Source organism: Ictalurus furcatus, chromosome 9 (assembly GCF_023375685.1).
Source record: "Ictalurus furcatus strain D&B chromosome 9, Billie_1.0, whole genome shotgun sequence".
Lineage (NCBI taxonomy): Eukaryota > Metazoa > Chordata > Actinopteri > Siluriformes > Ictaluridae > Ictalurus > Ictalurus furcatus.
In genome coordinates this window covers 8666347-8680616 of record NC_071263.1, presented here as the reverse complement: position 1 = coordinate 8680616, position 14270 = coordinate 8666347, and the positions used below count along the sequence as shown (strand labels likewise).

The 14270-nt window shown below is 35.9% G+C and overlaps 1 protein-coding gene across 1 annotated transcript in view; it reads right to left on the bottom strand.

Moving 5' to 3' along the window:
• Window positions 1-2348: 2348 nt before the first annotated feature.
• LOC128612961 (ryanodine receptor 3) overlaps window positions 2349-14270 on the bottom strand; it is a 232833-nt gene continuing 220911 nt past the window's right edge. The window contains exons 91-102 of the mRNA XM_053633452.1: window positions 12784-12969; window positions 10727-10857; window positions 10428-10470; window positions 9947-10074; window positions 9679-9739; window positions 9416-9562; window positions 9165-9299; window positions 8664-8820; window positions 6967-7031; window positions 5457-5557; window positions 5075-5126; window positions 2349-4684 (exon numbers count right to left, since the gene is read on the bottom strand). Of these exons, the coding sequence (XP_053489427.1) occupies window positions 4589-4684; window positions 5075-5126; window positions 5457-5557; window positions 6967-7031; window positions 8664-8820; window positions 9165-9299; window positions 9416-9562; window positions 9679-9739; window positions 9947-10074; window positions 10428-10470; window positions 10727-10857; window positions 12784-12969 (1302 nt within the window). The 3' untranslated portion in view covers window positions 2349-4588. The remainder of the gene's footprint in view (window positions 4685-5074; window positions 5127-5456; window positions 5558-6966; window positions 7032-8663; window positions 8821-9164; window positions 9300-9415; window positions 9563-9678; window positions 9740-9946; window positions 10075-10427; window positions 10471-10726; window positions 10858-12783; window positions 12970-14270) is intronic.

Below are 14270 nucleotides of genomic sequence, written 5' to 3'. Positions count from 1 at the left end.
AACATGGCTGCCATGGACCGCAATTCCCAGAACACTCCCTTTCATTCTAATCATGCACACCTGCATACAATCTCACACACAATCACACCACACATAAAAGAGACTGTTTGAACACTAAGTCTTTGTGAAGTATTACATGTGTTTTCCACATATTAAGCCGTTGTTCATCGTGTTTTGTGTCCTAGTTTTGATCTTGTTCTAGCCCTTGTTTTCGATTCTTGTTTTGCCTTGTTTATGCCCGTTTGCCGATCGCCTGACCTATTACCTGTTTATGACCACTTCTATGTTTCACGATTAGGATTTGTCTGCCTGTCTCTCATATAATAAAGCTCTTATCTGCATTTGCATCTGTCATAACCTCCTTTGCGTGAATTATGTGACACAAGGCAAATACTAAGCTAAAATGCAGAGGTGTGGTCAGTGATCACAGCAGATGTGGGGATTAACACAATCCTTCTTAGTTTACATAATTACTTCAATTTCTAGGTCAGTGATTGTGATGGTATCTGACCCGTTGTGAAAGTCAGTCATTTATAATGCAATGACAAAAAACAATAGGACACTGATTAATAGGAAATAAGGAGAAATCTATAGTTGTTGTTTTTTTTTTTTTTAGGTTTGCACTTTCTATAGCATGTGTCAGTCAGTGAAGACACACACTTTCTGCTCTTTCTTTTTTCTTTAAGTCTTTGAAAACCACACATACACACAATATGAGTGGTAGTTGGAAGATGATGCAATCTATCATGGAGTTATGTGTCTAAACATTGGAAGACAAATGCCCTGGCTCTACATTCATGCATAGAGCAGATTAAAAAAGCCTTTATTTTTTTAGTTTTTTTTTATGGTTTAATGTACAAGTCTTTAACATGAATTGAATTAGAGAAGGTAATTGAACAGTGGCCACAAAGCTATAAACATTGTCCAGTACACTTTGATTATTCTTACTACTAACACTATGTCTAGAATGCTTTCATACTAATACTGTGATTCATTCAACTGTAGAAGGGCCTTTATCACCTAGCTTCATCACCATATGTTAGTATTGTGTAGTATTGTGTATTATTTATGTAGTATGTGTAGTATTTACTCTCAAATATTATTACTGAATCAGCACTATTGAATAAGTTGATACACAAAATATAGAAAATGTTGCACTTATCATACAACATATACCATTTCATGACATTACATTTTTATTTAGTCTAGTTTACCAGAAGTCACCAAAAATAAAAAAGCAATTAAGAAACAACAACTCAACAATCTTATCTTGCTAGCTTTCCAACCATTCATTATTTGAAAAAAAGTGCTTTTCACAAGAATTTGCTCATCCTCTATTAATTTTCAAAGAAAGGTGGAAGGCAGGTGAAGGAATATGTGCTGAGTGGCAAGTAGGCTCAGTCCCACAAAACCATTATAAGTGCACATGAGACAAAATTATGGGTGCCCTTCTCTTTGAGTTGAAAAGTTCTCAAATATTGTGGTCATGGCGCAATAGTAGCATTGCCACGAGGCCTATTTGAGATTTGCTCTGTTTTAAATTAAGGTTTTATAAATCAGTTACTCAAACCTGCTGCTGAGGTAACATGGTTCATATAGATATGAGTAATGTATAATTAAGTGAAATAATCAAAAGGGTGTTCAAACCTTCTTTTGTCGAATGGTATAGTTTATTTATTTTTTTAGATTAATGTAATTAGTAAAATATTTTCAACATTTGAATATCGTCTGTCGGCAATAACTAGCTGTGCTGTTACCATAGTTACTGATGAGTGATTTGTCATCTGCTGAATGAAATAGCAACACATAAACAAAAAGAAAGTGATGGAATAACTTTGGAGATCATCAGTGATGACAACAATAATCTATATCCCTGTCCTCACCTATGTCATGAGCTGTGGGTAGTGAGTGAAAGGTGCCGGTACAGGTGGCAGAAAAGATGTTCCTGCACAGGGATGCTGGGCTTACTCTTCACGGTGAAAGGAACCTGATAATCGAGGGGAGCCTCAGAGTAAAGCTGAGTAGAGGTACAGATGCCATTGTTGGGCCCTTGAGCATGGCCCTTAGCCCTCAAATTGCTCAGCTGTATCCTATCTTAATTGTAAGTCTCTTTGGATAAAGCATCAGCCAAATGAGGTATTGACCAAGTACATTGGACTGTTTTTCATGGGTGTTATTGATATAATATTTCAATAAGAAACTGTAAAATTTGTCATGCCTGTTCCTAAATGGGCAATTTCAGCAATAATATTATTTAAGTGATTTAAATCAGGACCATTAAAGTTATGAAATATTTATATAAAAAAAAAAGAAAAAAAAGAAAGAAAGTGGCATCCAAAAATAACAGCTGTTATTCATCAATATCTTTATTTGTCCTTTAAAAGAAATGCACAATTCAACAAGGCTACTACATAGAAATGGCCATACAACAGCAATCTGCCTTTTTATTAGGTTGTTCACCATAATTCTCTATTAAATTTATGTTGCTTCATGAGCATTCTGTTTCTCATTACAATAACACTGCTTCTGGCAAGACATACATTTATTTTGTACCTGTTCAAAATAAAAATTAAAAGCTGTTACTCTGAGCATCTGCCTTATGCTTATAATGGCATAAATATAAAATAAAGAAAAGAAATGAATTTGCATAGCTTCAGTTGTCATGAAGATAAGGCACTTCATCAGTACTTAATAGGAGGCAATTCATTCTATGACCAACCATTTGTAGGCCAGGGCTGGCATGTATAAAGGGTTTGAATTACACTACTTAAGAAGTCTTCTTAAGCCCAAAAACACTCTTAGCTAAATGCTGGGTGTAAAAATGTGTCATAAAAGTTTGCTGAGCAACTCTTAGCAAGGAGTAGTTAATCCTAGGCTGAAATAAAGCATGAAGTACAACAGTTGCATTGTGCTAAATTGGTTAACTACATAACAATTCCATAGTAAGAACCGATAAAAGTCCACAAGATGTAGACTGTATGCAATGCAAAATCACATCAGTGATGTATTTTAGATTACGTTTATGAAAAAAAAACTAGTCATGTTCCATATGGCAATATATTTATGTAAAAAAATAAATATTTGATTTTACTAAGCTACAGTGTCAATAATAACTGATTTAATGCCACTTCCACTGAGGACAACCAGTTTAAGCTCCATATATACTAAGGGATGCTTTAGAGCTTTAGCTTGTTTATGACATGTAATTCTCTATTCAAACACAAACCCCACTGGACCCAAATACAAAGCCTATAGCTGAGTTGGATGAAAGAAATGATAACATAGAGTTTGATAAAAAGGATAATAATAGAAGGGCTCGAACTAATAAGAATGAGAAATGCATAAGAAAATGGCTTGCCAGGAGTTGGTTGAGACGATTAATAATTCGTACGCTGCTGTATTGCGCTCCACATATTATTTCCAGGTATAACAACTGACTGTATTAAATTTTATATTGGTATTGTTTTTGCAGGGATCAAGCTCAGGTGGACTTGTTGCAATCTGTGATTGGTCACTCCAGCAAAGCCATTATGGATAGCGACAATCTGCGATACAGCACTCCTGAAAGTATAAAGCCATTGGTACTGTATATAATGTTGTTAGCATGTAAGTAAATGCTGAGTAATTGGCTAAGAATGGAAGCACTTTATACTAAAATGTGTCATTTATTCATATTTACAATCCACATGCCATCTTAGTTTTGAGATCAAATGAGCAGCGCAGCCAGGTGACCACACAAACTTAATGGCTGTGCCTCAGTCAGCCATTATTGCATTGTTTCATATAATGTTGGAGATATTTGATTACTGACTAGTTCTACAATAAAAAAAAAAGGGTAACATCAGTTACAATACATCCAACATCTCAGAGCTCACCATTTAAGAGTACTCCTAAGGCTAAAGAATTTTTGTACATTGCATTTTTTCCTAGGCCTAAGTATAGAGTTACTTATTTTTCCTGATTTCTTGGCACTTAAGACCAGAATGTTACTCTGAGAAGCTTTATACATACCTGCCCTGGGCTCATCCCATCGTTCAAATAAGCAAGCAGTTTAATGAAATCTGAGCACAGCTTCAAAATGCATATCCTCTGTACCGTAGATACTTTATCACTCCCTTTTGGCATGTGTTTATTCTGCTCCATTCGCTTAAAAAAAACAAAATAGTATTCTTGTGCATATAAGGGTATAGACTCACATGTTCTGTAACCCGACAAAACCCAGTGGTTCTTAAAGGACAAAAACTTTGTGCAGAGGTTTCAGGGTTATGTGGCAAAATATGGTTATGTGTTTTTTTTCTCTTTTTTTCTGAGAAACAAATATGGAAAATAATACTGGGTAAAACAAGACAGTCTTTGCTAAATTGGCACTGTTGACCGAGGTAACAATTAGAACTTTAAATGCGTCATGTAGCATCATCTGTGGTAGAGAAAAAACATGGCATTGGGACTCCTCCTGCAAAATAGCATGAAAGAGAAAGACCATTTATTGGGGTGGAGAATGTCAATGGTTCAAATACAAACTGAAAAAGCAGCTGGTATACTGCTCACAGCTCTGAGGACAGGCTGGTGGGCTGGAATCTCACTTGCTTTAGCCCAGCTGGTCCTCATACTGTTTCCTGAAACAGTCTCCAGCTGGAAAGAAATCCCAGCATCGCTCCTGATACATCTTCCACACATACGACTCCTGTAGAGGAAATAAACGGAAACTGCTTTTGAATGTACTGGTGAGGGAGAAAAATGAATGAGCTAGTTTGAATGAGCAAATTAACAGGGCCTGAGTCTAGATGAACACAAGCAGGAAACCACTGAAAGTAGAAGGGAAAGAAAAAATACAGCCAGAATGACAACAAGAAAGAAAAAATTACAGCATCTGCTGGGAACAAACATGTAAAAAACAAAACAAAAAAAAAAACAACAAAATAGGATAGCTAATTTCCTGAACACAGTCCAAGTCTATTTTACAACCAAAATCAATATATATTTTAAATGAAGAAACATTCTGCTTACTCTGGAGAATTTAATTAAATTATTATTTTTCTGTCATATATGGACAGAACAGGAATGGCAAACTTACCTGGCCAGTATGCTCTGTTTCATCCTTGTTGACAAGGTACATTAAGAAAAACCTAAAACATCAAGCATAACAAATAGTAAACTGAATAGGCATATCTCTAAATCAACAAGAATTAATTTAAGTGCTGACTGAAGTGGAGATACACTAAGCTGATTATGTTACAACATGATAATCTGGTTTTAGATTTAGAAAGGACACAACAGTCTGCTGACTTTTCTTTACCATCCCTAGTAGTGATGGCGGTGTGATTTTAGATGAGAGGGCTAGCTATCAGTAGCCTGACAATGAAAATCAATTGGTTGAGCAATGCATTATATAACACAAGGTCTCACTAAGGAAAAAGGTAAATGTTGTGCGAGTAAGGTGTGCATGGGATACTTACAGGTAGTTTGCCAAGTTGTGCTCTTGTAATGTGTGTGTCTCAAAGCCATGTGGAGTTGTGTCAAAGTAGTCATTCCCAATGCCACAGATGAAGCATTTAGTCTGAAACACAAATGTCAATTCATCATATTTTAAAGATGCTACATTATTAGATGTTTCCCTCTTTTTTATTTTGTTTTCTTTGCATTGCTTTTTGATTAGCAAAACTGACAAAATGGAAAATCTACCTACTGAGGTTCCTTTTGTACAATGGTGACAAAACCTACCGATTTTTACAACCACAAACTTTATCTATGCTACTTGGGAACTTGGGTACATTTCAAATGTACTTGACCCATGGTTGTACTTGACACTGTACATGACCCATGGCTGAAATCAACATAACTGAAACACTGCATACATCTAAAATATTACACTATATTTCTAAATAGTAGGCTACTCCACCAGATGAAGATTGTTGACAGCAGTTCTTGCTGATATTCTGATCATGTCCCGACATTTTCATCTTTCCTTGCAATTGCAGTTGATGGTAGGGTTGTAGTCAAGACCACCATTGTGAAATCCAAGATAAGTCCAAGACCAGTAATAGCCAAGATCCAATCACGATCAATTATGAAGTATTAGGGGGGTCGATGCCAAGTGAAGATCAAGATTCAAATCCTTTTCAAGACCAAGTCTTTCCTTCAACTAGTTGGCTTCATTATACCAATGATTAGGCTATGTTTCTAGAATAAGTATTTATATGGCATTTAAACAGTATCATTAATAGAGGGTGGCCAACCTGAGGTCCAGAACAATACTAGCAAGTGTGTTTTTAACAGATGCTGTGAATTGAGTACGCACAAAGCTATTCACAAATGGGGAGCAGGGAAGTGCACACAGAAGCTTCTGCATGCGAATATTTCCGTTCTGAATGCACTCAGATCTAAATTCAGATGTCAATTTAGTCACTGTTAAGAACTGAAACACAAGCCAGTAGAATAGTTTGACGGAAGCTCCTATCCCAGTAATGAACCCTCTTTCAAAGTCACTTAGATCTTATCCTCTTGCTGTCTTGATGACTTGGGCTGAGTTTACCACAAGGGCATGATTGCACATCCAGTATAACAGCAATTAGGAGCCGTTAGAGTCATCAATGACAAAATGTACAAAATACAATATGAACACAAAAACTTGAGTGCATGTTTTGTACATATGGTAAAACCTTTTTACAGACTCTGTTTAAATGCTGCCATGATTTTAAGAAACTATAGTGATTTTAAGAAACTTTTTTCTTCTCAGTACTAAAAACTAGTGAATGCTATAATTTTGCCTTTACCTTACAGAAGTAGATTTCAGGTATACTAAATTGAACACAATTGCCATTTTTGAAGAATTTTCAGGTTTTGTGGATACAAAATTAACACTGCCAAACCCCCCCCCCCCCCCCTTTTTTTTTTTTTTTTTTTTTTTGCAGTTTGCACTTGTTTTTATACATGCAAAGCTCTGCTGTTCTGCGGTTGTTCTCTTACCTCCATGTCCTCTTTGACTTGCTCCTGCTGGTCTCGCAGTTCTCCAAAGGCATCAATGATCAAACCTGTAGCCACACACATAAAGCTTAATTGCAGCACATTTTTCTTTTACATACTGTAACAATAAATTGCCTTTTGTTGGTAACACTTTTTCATGCTATTCTTCCATACCATCTCATCATTTATTAGATATTAGAATAATATGATATTTTAACAATGTGCACTGTTATCCTTACAAACCTCAGCATGTACTGAATAATTTATTGCAACAGCAAGTTCGCTGCATGAGGAATTAAATTATTAAGGTCACAATAGCAGCTTTATTACATAAACACATGTACGTAAAAAAAATATATATATATTAAAAAAAGCTTTAAAACATGCTTCTTAGGATCACTGATAACTGCATATTGTATTGAGTTCTTTCAGGAGAAACAAGTCTCCATTTACTTTATTCAGCTTTTTTTTTTTGGAACTGTTATAGTAAATCTAAAACCAAAGTATATACTTTAAATGTTATTTACCATACAAAGTCCTTACTTTTACTTAGCTAAGAAAATTTTTTTGGATATTGGAACATTAATAATTTACAGAATTAAAAGAAATGTCACAGGAGTGTATTTTACACATATACAAACACTATGACTGACCACTGTTATACTGCATGACAAGAGCAGCTGGTTTAAAAATAAGTTGTTTGTAGGCATCCGCAAGACTTAACTGTCTATATACTGAATATGCTTCTGTAATAAGTCATACAAAATTTACATTTGTGTTTAAAAATATCAATGTATTTTTCCAACAGATTTCACTCTCAGTGTGAGTCTCAAAGCTGCTTGCTTTTTCGTTCAAATCATTTACTTCACTTTCATTCCCCATGTGCTTTGGTTTGTTTTGGTCCTGTCTCCACCCCCTGTCCTGTCTGGTCTCTTAACCATTGTGTTTTCACCTGTTACCCATTGTTACCCATTGTTTTTACCTGTTACCCATTGTGTTCACCTGTTCCCAAATGCTTGCCTAATGGTAGTTAATGCTTGATAAGGCTTAAACCAGGCTCCAGTGTTTTTGCCATCTAGTGTTTCTGCCATGATGTTAAATGTCTTAAAAATGTATTAATTAATCTAATTAATCTTAATTAATCTTAATTGAATATAAAATAAACACCAGATGCCTACTATTATTTCTGTTTTTTTTCCTTCACTAAGAAATACCCCTCCCCACACTTCACACGCACCTCAGCATGACTCTAATCCCCTTCTCTCTGCATGTGTCATTCTGAGCCTTCCCAGATCCCGACACACAGTCAGAGTGACTTTAACCCACTGAGACAAAGCCAGTGTCAACCTGTCTGCTGGAGCTGCTTAAGTCACGCAGCCTACAGGAGGCGGTGACAAAATTCTATGAGTTTAATTCATATATTAAATGTATTTTTAGTCCTTTATTTAACTTTGTAACACACAATTTATGTCTAGTTGGTGTTCCTAATATAATATGTATTCTAAAATTCTTTGCTAATTTGTCTATTTGCCAGCAGGTTAGTAGTTACCTACTAAATAAAGTACAATATTGCTATAAATTTCTCTTTTCTAGTGCCCTCATTATGAAAGTATCTCTGTATATTGTCCCAAATACCATGTTAATTTAAGCTTTACTTATTAGAATATTTATTTGCCCTTGCCCACTGAATCATACTGTACCTTGGATAATGGCCAGAAGGATAACAATGACAAAGAAGAAAAAGGTGATATCAAAGAGGATGCGGTAAAGCTCGTAGGGATCACCCGCTGGATCTTCAATCTCATCTCCTATTCCCCCACCAGCACGCACACCCACATACATGTGGAACAGATAGCACTGATAAAGAAATAGAAAAAAAAAAAATATATATATATATATATATATATATATATATATATATATCAGCATTAGATAACAAACGGTCTAATATCTTATTTTGATTCAATTATGATTGAGTAATAAGAGCTTATCTTTACTGTACTGTATACATATGTATACTGTGTACATACAGACCAGTAAAAATTATTTGCTTGACTTGCATCTTCTTTTTAAGATTTAATAAAAATGTGACTAGCTATTATTTTAAATTTGAATTTCACAATGACAATGCACAGAGGAAAAAGAAACATGAAAAGAGAACGAAATATAAGAAGAAAAAAAATCAAGTGTATGCAACATACAGTCATCATATCATCGCACTTCATATCTGGCTCGTCCTCGTTCTCACTCTTGTTGTAGAATTTGCGGAAGAAGTTAAAGGCCACCACAGTGTATAGATACACAACTACAGCCAACAGACCCACAGTGAGCACCAGCTAGGAGAATGGAAAAAGACAAAATGTAAATCAGAGGACAAAGTGTAAACAATATCAACAATCTTTCAAATCTAAACATTTCCCCCTTGTGTTTGGAGGTTCAAAAGGAATTAAACCTGTTTGCCATTGTGGGTAACCGAAGACAGGATGGTCCTCAAAGTCTTGAAACCCATGGCAATGTCTAGCAGGTGAGCAGCAAAGAAGAAATTGTTATAGTGGCCTAGGATGGACATCGTGGTGTACCACACCAGGTACAGGAAAGACTGCAAAATAATAATAAAAAAAAAGGATAGATCTTCCCTCTCCATGCTATAGGAGTGCAAATGGACTTCTGTGAGGTATATACTATATCAGGCAAAACTGTTCTCTGTGAACTTACATTGTCTGTAATCACCACACCCATTTTCCAGATATGATACTTTGTGTCAATGGAGCTTAACCTGTGAGAAGAGAGAGCACTTTTTCGTTCTCAGTTTACACTGAATAGAATCTTTATTGGAGTATATATATATATATATATATATATATATATATATATATATATATATATATATATATATATATATAGCGAGCGAGAGAGAGAGAGCGAGAGAGAGAGAGTAATTTTACTCATAATTCCTAAAACATTAGGAGTCTGCTTTTCTCACCAGGACACCAGTGAAGCCTCTTTAGCAATAGTTTCTTCAGTAGGGTTGAAGTCCAGAGCACTTTTGTCCAGACCGAGCAACTCAGCAATCCGCTCTGCTCCATACAAGTCCCCATATTTATTTATTACCTACAAGTAAATTATTCATATAACACAAACAAGTACATTTTTACACTAGAAATGCCTTTCTCATGTTTCATGCCTTGCTACCTTCACCATGGTCATGTTCCCTCTCTCACTGTAACTCTATCCTCACTCTGTCTGTATATATTATACAAGGTTAGAAACTTGCAAAACTGAATCTCTGTTGAAACTCAAACAGTTGTAAAGCATTTTAAAGGTTTAAAGCATGGTAGTTTCTATTTATATAGTGCAATAAACCAAGATTACGGTCATTACGGTTCATTGCTGATTGCAAACAATTATCACTTACTGTCTATAATCAGAGAACATAAACGTTAACTCTTAGAAATTCCACTTGCCTTCCGCTTGACAAACTTATCCCAGTAGTTATTAGGAAAAGATCTGTGCAACACAAGAAAAGGAAGGGCATTTACAATTCATAAAAAGAATACATAAACCATGGCACTTAATTCTGTATGTTACTTTAGAAGGTTATTAATATTGATTTGAATTTGCTGTGTGGAGGTTTTAAAGGCTAACATACATGCATTAACATGGTAGATTAGGCAGTTATAAGGTGAAGATTTTCAAATAAGCATTAAAAGTATAAATGAACAACAGTGAAGCAGTGATCTTCAATATTTCCTTTTGTACTTACGGTGTGTTAATAACAAGTCTGTCCCATTGCCCTTTAATGTCATCATCAGAAGGTTGTTCAGTGATATAAAGACCATCAAATTCAAGTTTCCTGGCAATTTCCTTCTCTCGCTTAAAAACTACCAAAGGCACCTATTCAGGAGAGATAAGCATTCATTGACTCAGCATGCTCATTTCTGCTCAAGCATACTTTAGAGCAGAGGTTCTCAACCTTTTGTAACTAAAGCACCCCAAGCCTCCCCCATCATGTGGCACGCCCCCCACTTTTGAAGGAGACCAGATATAATGATTATCTGTTCTATATAAAATCTATCTATATATGCCTAATCAATAATCTGTTTTGATAGATAGATAGATAGATAGATAGATAGATTTTTGCTTTTGCTTTTTGTTTTTTTACTTTTTAAAAATTACTTCTCATAACATGTATCACTTTTTAAAATAACGTTTATGACTTTTATAAAACTATATAACGGACAGGTATGGAACATGAATACTCTTTTTGACTGATAAAGAAAGGGTGATCTTGAAAATTTATCCTGTTTCTGAACACTTTAACTACTTTGAACAAGAGAACTAAGCTGTAACAACGTGGACTATTTTATGTGTAAAACATGTTGCGTTCTAAAAACATTTGCATAAGAATGATGTAAATTGTGACGAAGGGTGTGTCTCGTTAGCCATGATATTGTTAAATCAATCAGTGGGACACCTGAGCTTGCTTCTTTTTACATTCATGTCTATGTCAGCTGCCTTGCGATCAATGGGATTTGCTGCTCCGGGTCTCAGCCACTCACTGAACAGAGCAGACGCAGAGAGAGGTGAGAATGGAGTGGGAAAGCAAGACCTCACACTTGCAGGACAGTACTGCCGACATTTGTAAAGTTGCTAAGGTTTGTCCAAAAAGTCTCTAGATTTGTTGCTAGGTGCTTTTTTTTTTTTTTTTTTGCAAAAAACTAAACTAAAGGGGTCTGAAAAGTCGCTAAGTTGGTAACACTGGTCTGCACTGACAGCTAGATAAAAGGCTAAGCTCTGCCTCTCCCCAGCAAAAACAAAATGCAGAAGGAGAGGGAATGTGGGGTTTTTCATTTATGCACATTCTCTTTGAAAAGCAATAAAATATGCAGAGTACCCAAATGATGCCCTGTCTGGTTTTTTTTTCTTTCTTGAAAACAATTTGTGCCCCCCTTCCCATCTCTCCCCAGGTACCCGAAAGATGCCTTGTCTGTGATTTTTTTCTTGAAAACAATTTGTCCCCCCCCTTCCCATCTCTCTGCGCACCCCCCTGTTGAGAACCACTGCTTTAGAGCAATTGAGAAATGATGCATTTGACTTGTTGAAAAACATATAAATAAAACTGATGATACTTGTTAATTCTTCAGGGCAGTGGGAAGATACTATACTGATGCCAAAAATAAAAACAAAAGAGAAAACTATGTTATGTAAAAAATGAAATCTGATAAACCTTTTAAAACTTATATATTTACAGCTGTTAGTGTTTTTTCTATGGATAGTGTACTGTTTGTTGCCACATTATTAACAGTCACTTACTAGGAATTGCTAAATTAATTTTAGTTCTCATTGTTTACTGTTACTGCTTCAGTTGAAACAAGTTAAATAGGTCTAAACTTATGACTACAATTGCATTTACATACAGATGGATGACAAACTGGTGGCTCTTCCTGGAATTGTTTGGTTCCATTTGTCTTCTGAGAAAGAGGGGTCACTGCATATCATCTTTATCCTATATCTTATGATGAAACATTTCTATCCTGATAGGAGTGGTCTCTTCATAATCTACAGGGCATGACGGGTTACTGAATGATTTGCTGAAGATGAATGAAATAAATAATATGCTATGGTCTTCTCATAACATCTCAACACTTTTGAACACCTGTCAGAGATTTTGGAGCAATGTGTTAGACAGCGCTCTCCAACCCCCTTAAAAAAAACTACTGAGGATATATCCTTTGGAAGATTAGAAGACTATAGTTCTAGAGTTTTTTGGGTTCCTTTAATTTGTCACCCATCTGCATGAATACGGATGTTTGCATGTACCTTCAGATAGTAATACCCCACCACACAGAGGAAGGAGATGATAGTGTGTAGAACAGCTAGAAAGCGGAGTGTAGGTGCCATGTAACCAGTGTTCTCCTGCAGGATAAAATACTCAATGCCACCTTCATCCTCCTCTTCATTTCTCCCTGTCCATGAGTCCACCTCCTCAGACTCCTCACCAGTAACCTGGACGTGTACATATACACAAACATTACATCAACATAATAAATATAACAATGTGATCACAAAAAAGGAAGTATATTTTGAGTAAATACTAGAATATTAAAGTATAGATATGTCATTTTTTGACTATTTTTGCCTTTTTATTTTTGCCTTTATATATGGCTGTGCAATGTGAAACTATTTATTGAACAGTATCATGAATATCGTGTAAGAAGATAATAAAACTGATAATATCACAGCTGTAGCTATCCTTCACAAAGCTACTTAAATATTTAGAAATGACCATAGGAATGTTACTGTATTGTAAATTGTTATTGTTGAATTTTTTTTTAAATGAGCACATTATCTAAATTAATAGTGAACGACATGAAAATATATTTGCAATCAAAATTATTCATCCCCCATTGCAAATCAGGTTTATTGTCAGACTTTCAGCTGTTTGAAATGAACAGATCAAACAAAAGCAATTGAAATAGTTCAGTACAGTGAATGCTTCAAATTTCCCCAAATTCAACTGAAAATGCAACTTATAATGACTTCTCCAGTCTCAAAATTATTCAACCTTTGAATAGAATCCCTCACATCAGTACAAATACGCAGAACAGGTGTTGTCTCAAGCACACCTGATGCAACTAATCAAAGGCTTCATTGGTTGCTCCAGATGTGCTTGAGCTGGAACACATGAAATACCTGAACTGGCTAGGGGTTTGCTGAGTGTACACTACATGGACGGGGCAGAAAAAGTAAGCTATCAATGGCTGCAACCAGATTTCTGAGAAGGTAGGTTGTGAAAACTGCAAAAGTGCAAAAGACCTGCAACAAGACTTGGTGGCAACAGGCATTGAGGTTTCACTGAGCACAGTATGGCGTGTACTAAATGCAGAAGGTTTACATGCCAGAACTCCAAGACATACACCACTACTGACACAAAAGCACAAGAAAAGTTGGGTCAAAATCATATAAATAAGCCAAAGAAGTTTTGGGATTCTGTTCTGTGGAGAGATTTGTGACTTTTTGGCACGATGGATCAGCGATATGTCTGGAGGAAGAAGAATGAAGAAAGAACACTCTGTCCACAGTCAAGCATGGTGGTGGCTCGGTGATGCTCTGGGGCTGCTTTGCATCCTCTGGCACTAGAAACCTGCAGCATGTGGAAGGCAAGATGGATTCACTGAAGTATCAGGAAATCCTAGGAGAAAACATCATGCTGTCTGTGAGGAAGCTGAAGCTTGGGCGTCATTGGACCTTCCAACAGAAAAATGATCCCAAGCATACCTCAAATTCCACCAAGGCTTGGTTGCAGA